The 18,447-nt window shown below is 39.4% G+C and overlaps 1 protein-coding gene across 5 annotated transcripts in view; it reads left to right on the top strand.

The window, feature by feature from the left end:
- The first annotated feature begins 339 nt into the window (after nt 1-339).
- Nucleotides 340-18,447, top strand: part of SLC44A1 (solute carrier family 44 (choline transporter), member 1) — a 109,907-nt gene continuing 91,799 nt past the window's right edge. For 4 of the 5 annotated variants that reach the window (XM_014534442.1, XM_014534441.1, XM_014534438.1 and 1 more), the window contains exons 1-2: nt 340-429; nt 10,016-10,158. In XM_014534442.1, the coding sequence (XP_014389928.1) occupies nt 427-429; nt 10,016-10,158 (146 nt within the window). In that variant the 5' untranslated portion in view covers nt 340-426. Of the gene's footprint in view, nt 430-9,580; nt 9,697-10,015; nt 10,159-18,447 lie in introns of those variants that run through there. The other variant, XM_014534439.1, reaches the window with a different exon arrangement.

The following is an 18,447-nucleotide window of genomic DNA, read 5'->3' as shown; positions in this document are numbered from 1 at the left end:
GTTTTCTTTCTCTCTCCCTTCTTCTCTCTCGAAAATCAATAAAAATATTTTTTTAAAGAGGGGCTCTAGGTGTAAGTGGTAAAAGTCACGGTTTGATTCCCAGGCAAGGCACATACCCAGGTTGTGGGTTCTATCTCCAGTCGGGTGCATACAGGAGACTACTGATCAGTGTTTCTCACTCACATCGATGTTTTCTTTTTCTCTTCCTTCTTCTCTCTCGAAAGTCAATAAAAACATTTTTTTTAAAGAGGGGATCTAGGTGTAAGTGGTAGGTTTGTGCTTTCCTAATTTTAACGACATTTAACATTTACCATTCCCTTATTTTGTATTTTCAATTAGAGCTCCAAGCGAGAATGGAAGCCCCTGGAGGATCGTAGCTGCACAGACCTACCATGGCTGCTGATTTTTCTCCTCTTCTGCATTGGGATGGTAAGGAAACTCACAGATGACCAGAACCTGAACTCATGATCCAGGGGAATGATGGGAGTCAGTTTAAAGAGGGAGCCTGTTATTTAGTTATTTATTTTTCATTCCTCCTGATCCTGCTTATATAACTGGAGGTCATAGGATACCACCGAAGCAAGTTATTTTTCTGCCATACAATTTACTGGTACTCTCTGGTACCCCTCGGTTTGATCCCTGGTGAGGGCACACACAAAGAAGCAACCAATGAATGCATAAATCAGTGAAACAGCAGTACGATGTTTCTCTCTCTTTCCCTTCTTCTCTCTCTCTAAAAATCAATTTTAAAAAAAAGAAACCATCAAAATTTAAGTGATCATTTCAGAAAGCCAGATTTTTTTTTTAAATCCTTACCTGAGGTTATGTTTTTATTGATTTTTAGAGAGATGGCAAGGGAGAGAGAAATACCGATGTGAGAGAGAAACATTAATTGGTTGCCCCAACCAGGGATTGAACCCACAACCTTTTGGTGCACGGGACAGCCTCCAACCAATTGTGCCACGTGGCCAGGGCAGAAAGCCTGATCTTGGTGGGGTGGTGAACAGAGCACTGGCCATGGAGTCCAGGTTCCTGAGTATTTATCCAACCTGGTTATACAAACCTGATGGCTATTTTTGTGTCAGTTCATTTTCTCCTCATGTTCCTTTGTATAAAATTAGAGATTTTGTTAGATGGTATCTATAGTGCTTCCAGTTCTGACATTTTTTTAGTTCTTCCTAAGTGGAGTGGCTGGTTGCTCACTGCTCCTTCCTCCTTCTGCCCACACAGGCCCCTGCTGCCTGCTGTGTCTGCTGTAGTGAGTGGCATCTCTCAGTGGAGATCAAGGAACCTGGTGACTTTCCAGTGGGGCTAGAGGTTGTAGGAGCAGAGTCCCTGGTGCCAAGTGTTGGGAACGTCCTTCTCCAAAGTGCAAACCCGCTCTGCCCTGCAGTAATTTCTGATACAGGCTTCAAAAGGATAGGAAACAGCTGCTTTAGCGCTAACGGATGTTTAGAGCTAGACAAGACTTGGAGAGCCTCATCTGGCCTGTCACCCTTATTTTGCAGATTAAACACATCAGACCCAGAGATGGATATGACCATCCCAAGGCCACACTGCTAGGGAATGGCAGAGCTGGGAACAGAGCCACAGTCTCATAACTTCCAGGCCCGTGCTCCTTCTGCCACCAGGTTCCTTCTTCCCCAGGTGGGCTGTGCAGACAGTATTCCTCTCTCTCATAGTCTTCACAGCTCAAAACACAATCATGCTACCTCGGGCAGCCCCTTGTCCACATAAGCGTAATGTTTTTAACCCCCCCTTTTCCATGCCTTTTATACAGATGCTTTAGGAAGATCTTATTCTGTGTCTCTCTGTAACTGCCCACATCACAAATACCATTTGAGAATTACAGAACAACCCTAATCGTGGCTACTAGGCCTAATTATAGGTGCCAGTTCTGCCCCTGACACAAGGGAAAGAAAGCAGTAAATTTTAATGAGATAGAATAAATGCAGCAGAAATTGTAAAGATGATAGACAGCTCAGTTTCAGCAAACTTAGGATATTTAGAAAAGTCAAAAATACCACTTCCTAACTTAGGACTTCTAGTGTTCAAGAGTCCACTTAGTTTAGTGGCATGGTCACTGCAGTGCAGCATGCATGAATATGCGTGGAGACTGTGGGAAGAGTCTTTGCTAACAGAATTAGTCCGCAGCTTGTCCCCACCCCCGAATTTAACCCAGGGACAGGTAGCAGCTCACCTTTCAAAATTATGTTTATAAAAACATGTACCTGCCACCCAGGTAGATGTTTTGATTTTCTGTGCTAAAATAGCTCAGGAAAGTGCAATCATTAATGTTAACAGGCTGGCTTGGGAGTGACTTGTGAGAAAGGAGCTATTTGTTTATTGAAATGGTTTAATGCAGTGGTAATTAATATAAGGTTGATTTTAGTGTGATGATAGTTAAGACCCACTGCGTGTACTTTTAAATGCACGCATAGCGTTGTTTGTTTTGGAATGATTCTTTTAATGGATTACTACCTTCATGGAGTTGAGCTAACATCAAATTTTGCCATGTGAAACTAGAGAAATCTCCAAGTTCTGTTGCCCAACAGTAGTTCAGGCACAACAGTAGTTCAAAGTTTGTCTTCTGAGTATTTATTTTATATGTTGTTTTTTTCTTTTGGATTTTATTCTGTTATTAATTTAAAGAGAAACATGAGAATTAATGTATGCTCGAGGCTTTCGTAGATGTATTTATCTCACCAAGTTCTCCCAATTATCCTGAGATAGGGTTATTCCCAGTTTACAGACAGGGAATAGCAGGGTTAAATATTAGTTTGTCTAAGAATATACTGACGGTAATAAATGGCAAAGATAGAACTGGAACTTTCTGCTATATTCTTTTCACATGTGGCCCAGCAGCTGCTTCTTTCAGAGTCTCCTTTCTCGGTCCTTCTGTGGCCTAATATTCAAACCATACCTTGTTCACTACCTTTACTTGCAGCTCTTTGCTCACTCCTTAATGACTATGCTCCTGCTCTGAAATGTTTTAAGATCTTGCCATCTTTCACTCATCGTCTCCAATAAATATTTTTATTTATACATGTTTACTTTATTTTCATAGATATTTGTACTATTATTTCTTCCCTTACTTTCAGGGTTTTTCCACACTTGTCTAGAACTTAGGGTATTTTTCAAAGTAAATTTCTATCAGCCTTCTTGAGAGCTGTCCCCTTCCACATGAACTTTCATCAGTATTTTGAAATTATTGGACGTAGGTTGCGGGCTTATCCTGCTCTAAAAAAAAATTACATGTCACATTGTACTTCTAAATGTTTATTTTTTTCATTAAAGTAATTAAAAATGGTGCTCAACCTTAGTTGCACATGAGAATCAGCTGGGATCTTTTAAAAAGTACTCATTCCGAGGCCCCACCTTAGTGATTTAATCTCTGTGATTCTAATGCTCAGCCGGGGTTGAGACCCACTGATGTAGGCACTGATAAGCCACTGAAGAATTCTGAGCAAGAAATGATAAGATTGGGTTTAGAAAGATAGCGCTGGTGGTCAATGTTAAAGATGCTTGTACAGCCATTGTAAAGGAAGAAGAGATTCAGGCTGACTACTGTGGATGCAATAGTCCAGATAAGAGGTGAAAAACCTGAAATAAGAAGAGAAGAGAGAGATTTTAAAAGTAGATTTTGGAGTCATCAATATTGCAGGCAAGGAGAGAGAGATTAAAGATGACTAAGAGGCTCTTATGTTAGAAGTTCAGGGTAGGGCTTTTTAGTTCGTCCTACATTATCTCCTCATCGGTTCTAAACTATGGCTTCTGTACACATGAGGTAGCAAGAATGGGGTGGGTAAACAAAGTAGTACTTTATTAGTAGCTCAGCAGACACCTGATTATTATATCCAGTAAATACTCCATTTTAAAATGACTTGTGAAATAAAACTTGGGCTAAGGGTCCTTCCCATCTTGGATGGTCTGACTTACTTCTGTCTCAGGGAGAAGAATATGTGAGAAGAGAAGAGGAGAGAAAAGAGGTCCATCTGGACCAAGTCAGCCCAGATCAACTTAACATAAAAGGCAGGAAAGAGCGCTGGCCAGTGGCTCGGTTGGAGCATTGTCCCGTACACAAAAGGTTTCAGGTTTGATTCCCGGTCAGGGCACATACTTAGGTTGCGGGTTCAATCCCTAATGTAAAGCAAGTATGTCAAACTCGAGGCCTGCAGTTCTTGACACAGAAACATACTTAATTTTCAAAACTGCTCAATGAAGTAGACATTATCATTATCATTCCCATTTTAGAGATAAGGAAACAGAGGCACCCAGCTGTGTTAAATAGCTTGTCGAGATCACACAGGGGCAACACTGAACACAGGAGAGAGAGGAAGTAGGAGAGGCTTCGAGAGACAATCCCTTTTGTTGCCTGGAACGGGGAGCAAAATAAAAAGTTGTTCAGAACATGGACCTGTAGGACACACGTCACCTGCCAGTAATATGTGGTCCAATCAATATTTCAGACACCGAGCAAATAGTTGAGCAACACCGCTTCCTCTAGTGTAGAGTCAGGAAGCTGGGGTGCTGCCAGAAGCTGTGGAGAGAGAACTGAAACAGCCTCTCACTCCTGTCTGACGTGTGCAATCTAGTAAATAGGGATGCTCCAAAAGGAGAGAGGGTGTGTGCAGGAAAGGGAAGTGGTTTGGCGAAATGAGAGGATGACTTTGACACATAAAATGTATGGGGAAGGATAAGCAATTGGAAACGCAGAGTTGGAATTTGGGGCAGTGATCTGGACTACAGCTGATGCAGGCGTCATCATTGCAGAGTTTGTCCCTCCAGACTGCTCTTGAGGACCCTTTTCATTTTATAGCCTGAGTCTAGTTCCCAGATCTCAGGGTTTCTGCCTCACTGACTGTTGTTGAGAGCAGCACGGAGCGAGAGACTCAGGCTCACTGCAATATTTTGTCACCTGTGTGATGGTCTGTGCTTTGCCAGGATCATGGAATAGGAAGAACAGCCGAAAACTACCTTAAGACTACCTGATCCAGATGACTACCTACCTTCTCTTAAATCCTCTGGTTTATCTTTGTTTTCTTTAAAACATATTTTACAAATTATGGTAAAATATGCATAACAAGGCTTATATAATGTATATTTTAAAGTTTAAGTTTTGTTAAATCCATTTTAACTATTTTTAAGCATACAGGTTAGTTCAATTCATTTTGATTTTAGTCTATTCTTGTTGTGTGTTTTTTTTACCACCTCAGTCACTGTTGTGGACCAAATGGATTTATACTTACTTCTCTCTGCAAGGATACCCTGAAAAGCATTTACTTTGTACCTATTTTCCCTTAGAATCATAAAATTGTGACAGCATAAACGGCTTTTGAGATTAATGTAGTCCAATCATTGTTATAGGTGAGGAAACTGAGGTTTAGAGAATTGAAAGTGACTTGCCCTAGATCATGAGTATTTGCAGCAGAGCTGGGTTTAGTTCCTGATAGTCCTTGTGCTGTTTTGCTTGTTTTGTGTTGTTTTGTGTTTTTTGTTTTTTTGCTTAAGCTGCTCAAGAACCAGCTTCCCTGATTTTGCTCCCTCACATCCCATTATTTTCTTCTCTTTTGAGACATTTCAGTTTTTCTCGGGTAAACTTTATTGTATTAAAGCCCTTTTGTACCTTGCATGAAATCTTTCATTTGTATGTGTGTACTTAATAAATATTTGTTGAGTGGTTATTTCCTAGCTTCCCATCATTATTGTCTTCCACTCTCCTCTTAGAGTAATGCATCCTACTTAACTTTAAAGAAATCTAGCAGATTGTCAGAAATTTTAACTCAACTTTTTTTAGTTTGTTTGCATGAACAATAGTTCTGCATCGGGCATTCTAATCCTACCCTGTCTGCTGGGTCTAAAAGTCTTCTTTGTCTCAGTGTTCTCGGGAGCAACAGGCCACATATTGCCCCAAGGTTTGACAAACTGGCTGTCAGGAGACTGATGCTAAACATTGGTTGAGATAAGAGATGTATAGAGCTAAAGGAGGTAGTATTTGAATGGGCGGTGGGGAGAGGTGGAGGGAAGAACCTGGATATAATTTAATTTCTGGGAAAGAGCTGTAAGCATAAGCCTTTTTCCTCTCTCTTTATTTTGAAACATTTTGCCATATTCATACTTCATACTCCCTCTACCCTTTATGTTTTTGTTGATCTTTCTGTTTCAAAACAAAACTAAGGCTTTCTACCTTTCCATTGCACTTAAAGGTTCCATGCTTGTGAAATAAAATATGCCTGTTATTTTGACTAATAATGAATGAAACTAAGCAGAAGCTCTTATGTCGAACTAAACCTTGAGACATGAAGGGAGAATGAGCACCGTTTATGATCTAGCAAATTGTCTTTCTCCTACTTAGCAATAGGCACTTAGTGTCCAGATCTTGCCTGAGACCCATCCTCTCTGTATGCCTTCTTCTGATTTGAGTCACTTCTTGTTTGTCATTAGATGTGTCTGCTCCTCCTCTCTCTCTTAAGAGCAGTTCTGAAAGCACTTCAGTAACTCAGTCACTTTTAGATGTTAGCCAAGGTTTTCTCTTCCTTACTAATAGGCTTACTTTCTCTCCGTGATTGCTCCCGATTGTAGTAGGATAAAAGCTTTCCTCATCTCTCTTATCATTTGCTTTATGAATGTGATTTCCTTCTGTTGAGTGCTTGCTCCCACCCCACCCCCACCCTCTGTGGAGGCATTAAATTACTGTGTTCTGTAAAGCTTCTCACACTGTTTTAATTTCATGTACTATATTATTTTTCTCATCTGAAACTATATTGTTTCCCGTGTGTGGATTTCAGGATCTCTTTTTAAAACAGGTTGTTTTTTAAATTATATTTGGCCTCGTTCCCCGTTATCAATGCTTGTACCATATGGGAAGTCCCTGGGATAGCAGTTGTGGTTTCTTTCTAGCTTATTCTCTCACTCCTCTCCTTCCTTCCTCCCCTGAAGCTTCTTACCCTTTCTACTCGAATGCTTTTGGGAGCTACATGGCCGATATGAAAATATGTTAGTGCCCCATTTTACCATATATCTGTGACATTTATCACTTATACTCTGATTAAAAAACAAACAAACACAAACCCACAAAACCCAGGTGTCCAATGGTACTATTAAAAATAGAACAGAAAATCAGAAATCATTTAAAGGATTCTGTAACACTAGGTACTTATCAAGCACAAGAAGAAAATTTCTATGAAAAGTGGAAGAAGAATATAACCTTAATGATGTAAGGACTTTGCTATTTTAGACTAGTATTGAAAGAAGATTGTAACTGGTCTGAATATTTCCGTGTAGTAACACAATTACTGACAATAGTTCTCAATTTTATTCCCCAAGAAATTTTTGTTCCAAAATAGAGAACTGAAGGGGTTTTTGGTTAGTCAACCTCTTTAGTCTGACTTAACACAAATTTACCCCTAACAGCTACCGTGTATTGATTACCTGCCATGTATCAGACCAGTTAGGGCCTAGATATGTATTATCACTTTTAGTTCTCATCATTAGGCTGTGAAATAGGTATTACAATAGTCCCCCCTCCCCAGCCCTGGCTAGTGTTGCTCAGTGGTTGGAGCGTCAGCCTGAGCACCAAAGAGTCCAGGGTTTGATTTCTGGTCAAGGGCACATATCTGGGTTGCAGGTTTGATTCCCCGGCATGGTTGGGGTGTGTGCGGGAGGCAACCCATCAATGTGTCTCTCTCACATCGATGTTCTCTCTCTTTTTCTCTACCTTCCCCCTCCTTCCACTCTCTAAAACCAGTGGGAAAAATATCCTCAGGTGAGAATTAACAAAACAACAACAACAACAAATAGTCTCCCACTTATTCACAGGGGATACCTACCAGGACCCAGTGGATACCAAAACTGAACCCAACTATTCTATGTTTTTTCCCTATAAATGCATACAGTTTCACTTACAGGAAATACTTTATGGCTTCTCTCTGGCATATCCGAATTGCCAGCATCGCTACTCTTATACTTTGGAGCCACCCTTAAGCAAAATAAGGGTGATTTGAGCACAAGCACTGTGATACTGTGGCAGTTGATCTGATAACCAAGAGAGCTACTAAGTGACTAACGGGGAGGTAGCCCATACAGCCTGGATACCCTGGACAAAAAGATGATTCACGTCCCAGGGGGGATGGAGTATGGAGTGAGATTTCATCACCCTACTCAGAACAGCATGCAATTTAAAACGTACGAATAGTTTTATTTCTGGAATTTTCCATTTAATATTTTCAGACCATGGTTGACTATGGGTAACTGAAACCTTGGGTAAGAAGCCTCAGTACTCTGTGTTAGGGATGAAGAGGAGACACTCTTAGTAGGTAATTGGATCAAAGTCATGCAGGTAGTTAGTGGCTGACTGAGGGTGTGAATCAGGTCTTTTTGGTTCCCTTCCTATTACTCTGGGATGCTTTTTGTTAAAGATCCCTATTGGAGAGTTTAGCCATTAACTTCTTGAATTTTGTCCAAGTTCACATAAGGAGAAAATTGATCAGTGCAGGGTTATCTGACCCAAAGCCCATGGTCTTTCCATTACAGCATGTTCTCATTTCTAACAATAATAGCTAATATTTATTCATCTCTTATTTATTGACCTCTTAATATTTATTGAAACCTTATCACTTTACTGGATTATTTCATTTAATCCTTACAGCAGCCTTATGAGCTACCATTATCTCCATTTTACAGGCCAGTAAATTGAGGCACAGAGAGTTAAAGTAACTTGGCAAGGATCCGAGAGCAGGATAGCAAATCAGGGATAGTCGCTACTGATTCTGCTTTCTTACAAAGTGTAGTTTCAAGAAGTTTCTACTAGCTAGAGCTATACTCTACTCTCCCTGCCTCACTTTCTTTACTTAAATGATAAAAATAGAGATTATTTAGAAAAGAAAAATTTGTTCACCTTTTCTGGGAAGCATGTTTAAGAGAGAAATACTATTCTCTGAGGAACTGCATATGTGTATAGTTCTTACCACTGGAGGCCCGAGATCTAGCCTGTATATGCATACAGTTTCACTTACAGGAGCTACTTGGTACTACTCGTGATACTCGGTTATGATGGGTAAACAGTGGCCATTTCTGCCTTCATTAGCCACTTTCATAAAGATAACAAAAACTCAAGCTTGTAATGACCAAGAATATATCTTAACCCCAGTCTTCCCTCCCAATTCAGTGAATCAATGGTGATTCACCCTACTGCCTATACGCCCAGCAGCCTATTCAGGCGTTATTGCTCTGTTTTGGTCAGCAGCATGCACTCGACTTAGCAAGTCTAATGCAGCTGTGAGGCATCTGCCCTTTGCCTTTGGCACTGTGCTGAAACATGTTCCCATGAAATGAAGTGGCCTTTGTGGCACCCGGACCCGGGCCTCACTCTCCTGGATTCTCCAATATTAAGAGCATGGCAGTGCTCGTGGTGTAATTCTTTGGCTTATATACAGCTTTATTGCAGGAAGCAAATAGAAGTTGTGTGCACTGAAGTGATACGAATTCAAAACCCGCAGACCTATTGTTCTTTGTGTTTTTTTTTCTTTCATCCATTGCTATTGTTTATTTAATAGGACTCCTTTACAACCAAATAAAACTAAAAAAATAAAGAAAGAAGAAGAAAGCTGGGTTTGATTCTGTCCTGTGTCCTTGGAAAACGTATTGAACCTCTCTGGGCCTCAGTTTCCTCATCGTGAGGATTAGCGATAATGTATGGTAAGCACCCAGTACAGAGCCTGGCATAGAGCAGATGTTCAATACAGAGAGGTTGCTATTATTAGTATGAAATGCAAAGACGATCTTATGATGCAGAAGCTTAGAGATTTCTTTTGTTATGCTAGTAAATAGTGTTTCCCGGGACTACTTTGTGCTGCTTATGTGAAATCCTAGGAAAACAGTGGAATAGTGTTTGCAACAAGGAAAGAGCTCTTTGTTCCTTCATCAGACAAAAGAAGCTCATTATCGTATCAAGTAGTGACTGTTGCTATTGAAATGGTTTATTTGTATGATTTTTTTTTTCTGTTTTTCTCCCTAGGGATTTATTTGTGGCTTTTCAGTAGCAACAGGTGCAGCAGCGAGACTAGTGTCAGGATACGACAGCTATGGAAATATCTGTGGGCAGAAAAATGCAGAGTTGGAATCAATACCAAACAGTGGCATGGACCACACCCATCGGAAGTGAGTAGAATGTTGCTGAATGATGAACACAATGGAAATTTGGAAGGGGGAGGGGAAGAAGTCTGCTTTTCTTACTGTTTTAAAGATATCTTACTGAATATTATTTTCATATGACTCCTGTTGATTTTTTTTATAACTGTCCACTTGAATCATTCCTGGCCTATAAATACATTTTCCAGAAAACAAAATTAGCCACCATGTTAAAATGGGGTACCTTGAGGTTTTAATGAGGAAAAGCTTGATTTGAGTGAGCTGCTCTTGTACTTGTTTTCCTGTTAGCTTTTTTGGTTGTACAGAAAAGAACATGATATTTTTCTTCCTACAATTATACTTGATGGGAGACAGAGGGATGATAATGGATTTTGAAACATTAAAGTTATAATGAAACATCTTGCAATGCATAATTTATAAGTACACATCAATCCAATTTTATAAAAGATGCATTTGTTTTGTCAGACATTAAAATTTGTTTTGGGTTCTCAAGGTTCATCTTTTGGATTTCATGAAATTTCTGACTTAATTGTGTGTGTTTTTTCTTCAAAAGAGCTATTTCATTTTTAATGTCTTGGGGGGGAAATATATTTTATTGGTCATAGTTTATGTATGATGTCAGTATATTTGTTTAAACTATATATTTATGTCTCCATCAAACTTTATTAGACAGGTCTAATAAATAAAGACAGGACTTTAGAATTAACCAAACTAATTTTAAGGTAACAGGTTAACCAATTCAATTAATGAACTGTATTGGAAAGGCTAAGGAGATTTTAAAAATAGTTTTTAGGCTATATTTTTATTATGAAGCACTTTCCAGGGTGTAGTAACTATATTTATTATGAGATAAATCTGTTGGTCAAATCTGGGTCCCTACTGGAAAGTATAAGATTAATTTGATAATTTTACAAATGTGAAGAAATCCTAATAGCTGATCACAACTCAGAGATATTCTTCCATTTAATGAAGGAATAATAAAGTTTATATATATAAAATTTTATTTATTTATTTTTAAATATATTTTTATTGATTTCAGAGAGAAAGGGGGAGGAGAGAGAGATAGAAACATCAATGATGAGAGAGAATCATTGATCGGCTGCCTCGTGCACATCTCACATTGGTGATCAAGCTGACAACCCAGGCACGTGCCCTGACGAGGAGTCAAACTGTGACCTCCTGGTTCATAGGTCATGCTCAACCACTGAGCCATGCCAGCCAGGCCTACATAAAATTTTAAATAATAATAATGAATATTTATGGAGCACATCATTGTGAACAAGCATATGACACTACCCTGTGAGGTGCATGTAGTAGAAGCTTAGAGATACTGAAATGACTTTTCCAAACATCTGGTGGGCAGTGGAATATCCAACGCGGACCATGAGCTTTCCCCTTGTGTGCACCTGCATCCCGTGACAGCAGATGTGAAAACCAGACTCAGGGCAACTTGAAGAATTGTTTCATTTATCCTTTCTGATTGCCTCATGAAAATAACACAAATTTTAGGCCTTGTATTATTTCTTATAGCAACACTATCCCTATATTTTTTGCTTTTACTTTTTATTTTTTAATAATTTTAGGTTTGCATAGAAGTTGCAAAAAAAGTAAGAATTCCACATATCTTTTTTTTAATGTAGCTAGTGTCCATGCTGTCAAATATTGTTTAACTCTTTAATACTGTTGACATGTACTAAACATACAATATCACCATTTAGATAATTCAGGAAATAGGAGGAAAGGGCTCTATACCTTAGGTGTGCTGCTCACATGAGGTTGTAATTATTTCTGTGGCTCCCTTTACAACTTGCTGATGACTCCAAGAATATTCTCATTATAAAATTTGTGTAAATGTCACTTTTCACACTTAACCTAATGGAGGTTCATTTGTTCAATTTTTAATTTCAAATCCTAGGATTATTCTATGTACATTTTGATCTCTTACAAAGAGACTCTGCTATTATTACAAAAAAGTGGTTCCTTTTCCCTGAATGCTTAACATAGTCAAGAGTCACTCGTGGATAGCTGTAGGGAAAATAATTTCTGAAGTACAGAGATGCCCTAACTCATGTGTACGTTTAAAATTTACTAGATTTAATCTCCCTCTACTTGCCTCTTCTCTGCGTATGAGCATTTTAGTGCTGACCCATCTAAGTATTTCTATCTATAAATTGTACTTTAAAAAAAAAAGAATGGTACATTTTGAACATATGTTTCTCAGGTAAGTCTGAGTTTGGAAACAGGCAGAAAACCTTTATGTTTGTTATCTTTATTCCATCCTCTCCTTTTTTTCTGCTAAATGCATTGGTTTTCTCCTTTTTCACTCATTTCCTCAGACATTGTTGGCTTTATTATGAATACCCAGCCCTTCTGTAGCTATACAATACATATTTTTTACACCTGTTTTGTCTGCTATAATTTCAACTTGATCCTCATCTCCAGTACATAGTACTTACTAGGACTTCCATACATATTTTTTTAATAAGTTAATGAATGAGTACTCTAAAATCTTGAATACAACTAACTCTTTTTTGCCTTCATGAATATTGTTTTCACTATCAGAAAAAAAAAAAATTTCTCCCATTCTTCATATGGCTAAATTCCACTCATCCTTCAGTTCTCAGTATAAATGTTGCTTCCAAAAAAAAGGTCTTTTTTGATCTCACAAATTTAAACCAAGTATTTAAAAATACTCTCATTGTGTCCGGTAATATGTGTAAGTATACATTTATTTTGTGATTATTCGTTAAATGTTTGTCTCTTCTAAGACCCACAAGAACAGAGATGAGGTCTGTTTTGTTCATTGCTGTATCCTCAGTACCTAGAACATAGTAGGCATTCAATTAAATGTTTGTTGAATGAGTAAATACATTTATTTTCTTTTTAGAATATGTCCTAAGAAGTGAATTACTGAGTCTGAGGGTCTGAATATTTTAAGATTATTAATGCATATTTTTGAATGGCTTCCCATATAAGCTGTTCCATTTACATTCCCACCAACAGTGGGAATAAGGGCTTATTGAATTACGATTGCTTTACCTTTGCTAGTATTACTAGTTTTTATTTTTAACTAATTTGATCAACCAAAAAATGTTTCTTTATAGTTTTGGTTTGTGTGTCTTTGATTATTCATGAGTGGGAACCTTTTTTCCCTCATGTGTTTGTTGGCCTCTCCTGAAGACTTGTGCTAGCATATTCCTTCCTGGTCTTACCTCTAGTCTTCCCCATCCTTTATACTGTGATAAAATTAAGTTCTTTAAGACACCTGATTGGCATTTCCCTGCTGAGGAGCCCTTCTCGTAGTGTTGTTGCCTATAGTATCAAAAACGAGCCCACTCAGCTCCTGCCACTCCAGGCCTCCCATGATTCAGACCCTTCTCTCACTGTTCCTCAGTGTAGTAGCGTTGATATTCAGTTGATTCTGCCTCTGTGTTGTTTCCCCTACCTCTCTGCCAATGAATTCTTGAAAGACATAAGGTGGGTTTCATAACTAGTCTCTTTATGAAATATTTCAAAATTAACTTTATCTGTCATAATCTTACCTTTATTACCTGAACTTTCCTATTTCACATTTGTTTTTCTGTTGCATTTATGTTGTTCTCTAATTATATTCTATGTGTCCACCTGTATTAATTATCAGTAGCTGGGTAACACTATTACCGTAAGCGTAGTGGCTTAAAACGGGATGCAGACACATTACTATCTCACCATGGTCAGGAGTCTGGACATGCCTGAAGTTGATCTCCTGCTTCAGAATCTCTCCCAGGCTGTAGTCAAGGTGTGAGTCAGGGCTGGGCTCTGCTGGGAAAGTTCCCCTTCCAGGCTCACATGGTTATTGGCAGCACAGCCCTCAGGGATTGTTGTACTGAGAGCCTTAGCTATTTCCTGGCTGTCAGCTAGAGGACTCCCTCGCTGCCTGCTGGATGGGCCTCCCCATGGGGCCTAGACCACTCCCTATAGCGGCTCACTTCAAAGCCAGCCAGGGAGCGCATCCACAGAGAGTCTGCTGGCAGAATGGAAGTTACAAACTTGTATAATGTGTTTATAGAAGTGATATCCCATTTCCTTTGCCATATTCTACTATTTAGAAGCAAGTCACAGGTCCCACCCAAAGTCATGTCATTTATACACAAGGGCATAAATTCTAAGACGTAGGGATAATTGGGGCATTTATCCCTAATTATCTGCCACAGTGCCCAACTCAGTCTCCCTGAACCCTGTTTTATATAACTCCTGGGTTTGAGCACCCAAAAGTTACTTCAGAAGGGCTTAGTGAATGGCAATAAATAGGAAGGAGGAAAGTCAGGAGGGACAGGGGAAAGGAATGCCTTTGACTTGTTCTATCAGAAAATTTAAGATGCCAAGATGACGATAAGAATCCTATTAGTAGTAAAGAAAAGGCAGTATTTTATTTTCTTACTTTAATTTTAATGTGCTCTTTTTCTCCAAATAATATTTTTGACCTGATAATATGTTTACTATAGTAATAAGGATATAGAGGAAAATGTCAGATAATATTTTATGAGAAACAGGAAGGTCCTGTCTTCATAGATTATGTTCCCAAAGTTGATTTTTTTTTAAATTGGTTGCTTAAGATGTATAGAACTTTTCTGCATAGAAACAATGCTTTACATAAGGTTCTGAGAATGGCTCAATTTTAAAAAGCTCATTTATCTTAGAGCCATAAAGTGCCAGAGATGAAAGGGACCTTTAAGATTGCCTAGCGCATAGCCTCCTTCAAACATCCTATCAAATACTTGTGAGAGCCAGCCATGGCCTGGAGGAGAAAATGACTTGTTTTGTAACTCAGCTATGGTGATTAGCGGTAATGGTACCACATGGCGTGAGTATGGCTTACAGCCAGTGTTTTTTTTTGGTCCTGGGGAGTGGGGTGGTGATAATAATATATTTTGAACTCAGCTTGACAGTTCCAAAAACACCTCTTCTGCCACATTCTAGATTGCCTACAATTTTCCAAACCATAAAGCTAGCCTTAAAGTGTAGGTATCAACTTTTAGACATACAATGATGATAAAGATGATAATTATAGTAATTATAGTAATTGCTCCCAGACAGGAAGCCTTCTCCCCCCATCTTCCATATCAATTTGGTGTAGAATTATGTCCATTGTCATGGAATCCGATATAATAAAAGCCTAATATGCTAAGTGTCTGGTCATCTATTCAACCAATCAAAGTGTAATATGCTAATGATATGCTAAGGCTGCTCAACCGCTCACTATGACGTGCACTGACCACCAGGGGGCAGACAGTCAACCAGTCACTATGATGTGCACTGACCACCAGGGGGCAGACGCTCCGACCGGTAGGTTAGCTTACTGCTGAGGTCCGGCCAATCATGACTGAGTGAAATGGACCAGACACGCCCTGTAACCCTCCCACAGTCCCTCCCCAGCTGGCCAACCTCCCGCGTCCCTCTCCAGCCCCGATCATGCACTGGTAGGGTCCCACGGCCTGGCCTGCGCCCTCTCACAATCCAGGCTGAAGGACACCCTTCTCCAACCCCCGAGTGCACAAATTTCGTGCACCAGGCCTCTAGTATCTACATAACATTATTAATAGAAAATAGGTTAAAAAGCAATATAGATTGTATGATTTTTATTTACATATATAAAGATATACATGTGCATAGAAAAGTATAAAATGACAAGAAAATGTCAACATTGTGGTTAACTGGTGAGTTATGGATGATTTTAATTTTCTTTTACACTCATTTATTCTTTTAAGTTGTCTGCGATCAGTATATATTGAAGAAAATTAAAAAGAAGAAAAAGACACCCATAGTCAATATCCTTGAAGAGGTTGCATTCGAGTGAGGAAGACAAAACACACAGATAAAGCTATGACAATGCAATGTGGGTCAGCCTATGAAAGCATTGTATAATGAGAGCTGGGTGACTCTAGTTTCCTGGGTTTCCTAACAGCAGGCTGGTGGAGAGAGGAACATAAGGCAATTGGATGGTAACATTGGGACCACCGCTGCATTAGATTCTACTGCTGTTGTAACAAACTAATTGGCTTAAAACAACAAAGTTCTATAAATCAGAAGTCTGTGCATAGCATGGCTCAGCTGGTTCCCTTCTCCAGATTTCACAGGTCTGAAATTGAAGTGTCATTAGGGCTGCCTCCCTTACTAGAGGCTCTGGGGAATGAATCTTCTTCGAAACTTATTCAGGCTGCTGGCAAAATTCAGTTCCCATGTGGCTGTAGGCCTGAGGTCCCATTTCCTTGCTGACTATCAGTTAGGAGTTGTTCTCACCTTCTAGATGCAGCCCATGTATTGTGTAGCTATTCTGTGGGTTGTCATAGTCCTTCTCCTTCAGTGGGTTAAATCCTTATGCTTCAATCTCTCTGACCTCCTCTTCTTCACAGTAGCACCTTGGTTCTAAATTGTCCTTGTGGGTTGAAAAATCTCTCAGCCAGTGATGGGGAATGGGGTGGGCTGGGAATTCAGGGACACTGTCATTTTAAGTAGGGTCTTAGTGCTCCTTTTGGGTGGGTTCAGAGAAGAGCTTACGTTCTAGCAGGGGAAAATCAAATAAAGTACGTCTCTGGAAGGGGGCACACACAGTGATGATGGAGGGAACCTGGTGAATGAATGGTCCTGACGGTTCTCGAGCAGTGGCTTCAAGGGCCCATCTCTAGTGGCAATGGAATTTGAGCTAGAGCACCAAGCTTGGTTCTTGTTGGCTGAAGAGCATGAGCTGAGGCTACAGGTTGGCGTTCTATAGACCAGGCTAAAGTCGGGTGAAGAATGGCAAAAACAGGAAGGAGCCCCAACTCTGTGGAGTTGCAGAGGTTTAGAAAGGAGGAGAGGTAGTGCCTTTATTCACTGCTAATGCCTGAGATTTTCAGTGTTTTGAGTATTCTTCAGAGCAGCCCAGCAGATCACTTGCTCATTCCCACACTCAGGGATAAGTCTCAACAAACGGAGACACTCTAAGCCTTTGACAGTTCTGGCTTTGCTTTGAGGGAAAGTGCTCTCCCCTCTGCCTCCTGTTAAATAACTCTGATTTCAGCATTAACTTACTGCCTCACCTAGTTTGGCTCGACATGAAATAGAGTAGTGTGTGTTGATACTTCACTTGAACTTGGATTTGTGGGCTCATTTCTCCACAAATTTATAAGCATTTAGAAACTAACATTTATGATGTTCTAAATGAAAACTTCCTGTGTTTATTCAATTTTCTTAAACTTTTATTTTTCTCTTATGTCAAATTTTAGAAGTTGTAAAAATGATAGCTAAATGTTCAGAAGGTGAATTTATGGAGGCATATTTGGAATATATTTTTTTCATTTTGTAACCACACTACTCTTTAGCCTAACATTTTTTTTTAACTCTGTACAAAGGTAATATCTGTATTACAAGTGTAATTCTACCTCTAGAATAATACTTGCTATGGATAATACTGCTAGCAATTTGAAAGAAGAGATCCAACTGCATACCTTAGAAATTGCAGAAGTTGAAAGTCGTAATGATTAGCAGATTCTAAATAGGGAGGTAAAAAGCTACTTAACAGAATTAGATGACATGTGTGTGTGTACCAAAGCAAGGATGGGTTGGTTGATTTTTCTCTGTGTTACCTGCCTGGGTGTGTTTACTAGTCATATCTAAGGTAAACAGCTCAATCCAGAGTCTCACTACTTGGTTTGGTTCCAGGTTAACCAGGCAACTGTAAAGATTCCAAAAAGCTTTCATAGTAGAAATGAGGTCATAGATTTAGATAATTATTAACTACTTCAACTATGAATTTTTATAGTCACCAGTTTACCACCTATTTATGTTTATCTGGATATGAGAGCTGAGGGCAACTGAGAAATTAGAGTGTTGTACATAGTCCACACATAGCCAATCTCACTTCTGACACCAAATCTATAATTGCCAGAAAGCCTCTCACAACTCACTGAAATCTCTTATACTCACAGTTACAGCTTATTACTGGGAAAGGCTACAGATTAAAATCAGTCAATGAAAGAAATACATAGGGCAGAGCTTAGTTGTCCTTCCCCAGAGAGTAGTCAGAGCATGTTCCCTTCCTGGCATTGATATGTGACAAGTACACATGGTGGACTGCCACCTAGTAAACTCACCCAAACCTCAGTGTTCGGAATTTTTGTTGGGGCTCCATTACTCAGGCATGGCTCATTGCCCACTAGCTGGTTCAGTTTCCAGCTCCTCATACCACAGGATCCAGAACTCCCAGTCTACATGACATTGCTGATCTAAAATTGGTCAACCCACTTCCTGCCTTAACCCACTTCCTGCGTTCTACCTAGT

The sequence above is a fragment of the Myotis brandtii genome, unplaced genomic scaffold (assembly GCF_000412655.1).
Source record: "Myotis brandtii unplaced genomic scaffold, ASM41265v1 scaffold13, whole genome shotgun sequence".
NCBI classification, from domain to species: Eukaryota; Metazoa; Chordata; class Mammalia; order Chiroptera; family Vespertilionidae; genus Myotis; species Myotis brandtii.
The sequence above is the reverse complement of the archived record's forward strand: the minus strand, read 5'-3'. Positions and strand labels throughout refer to the sequence as shown.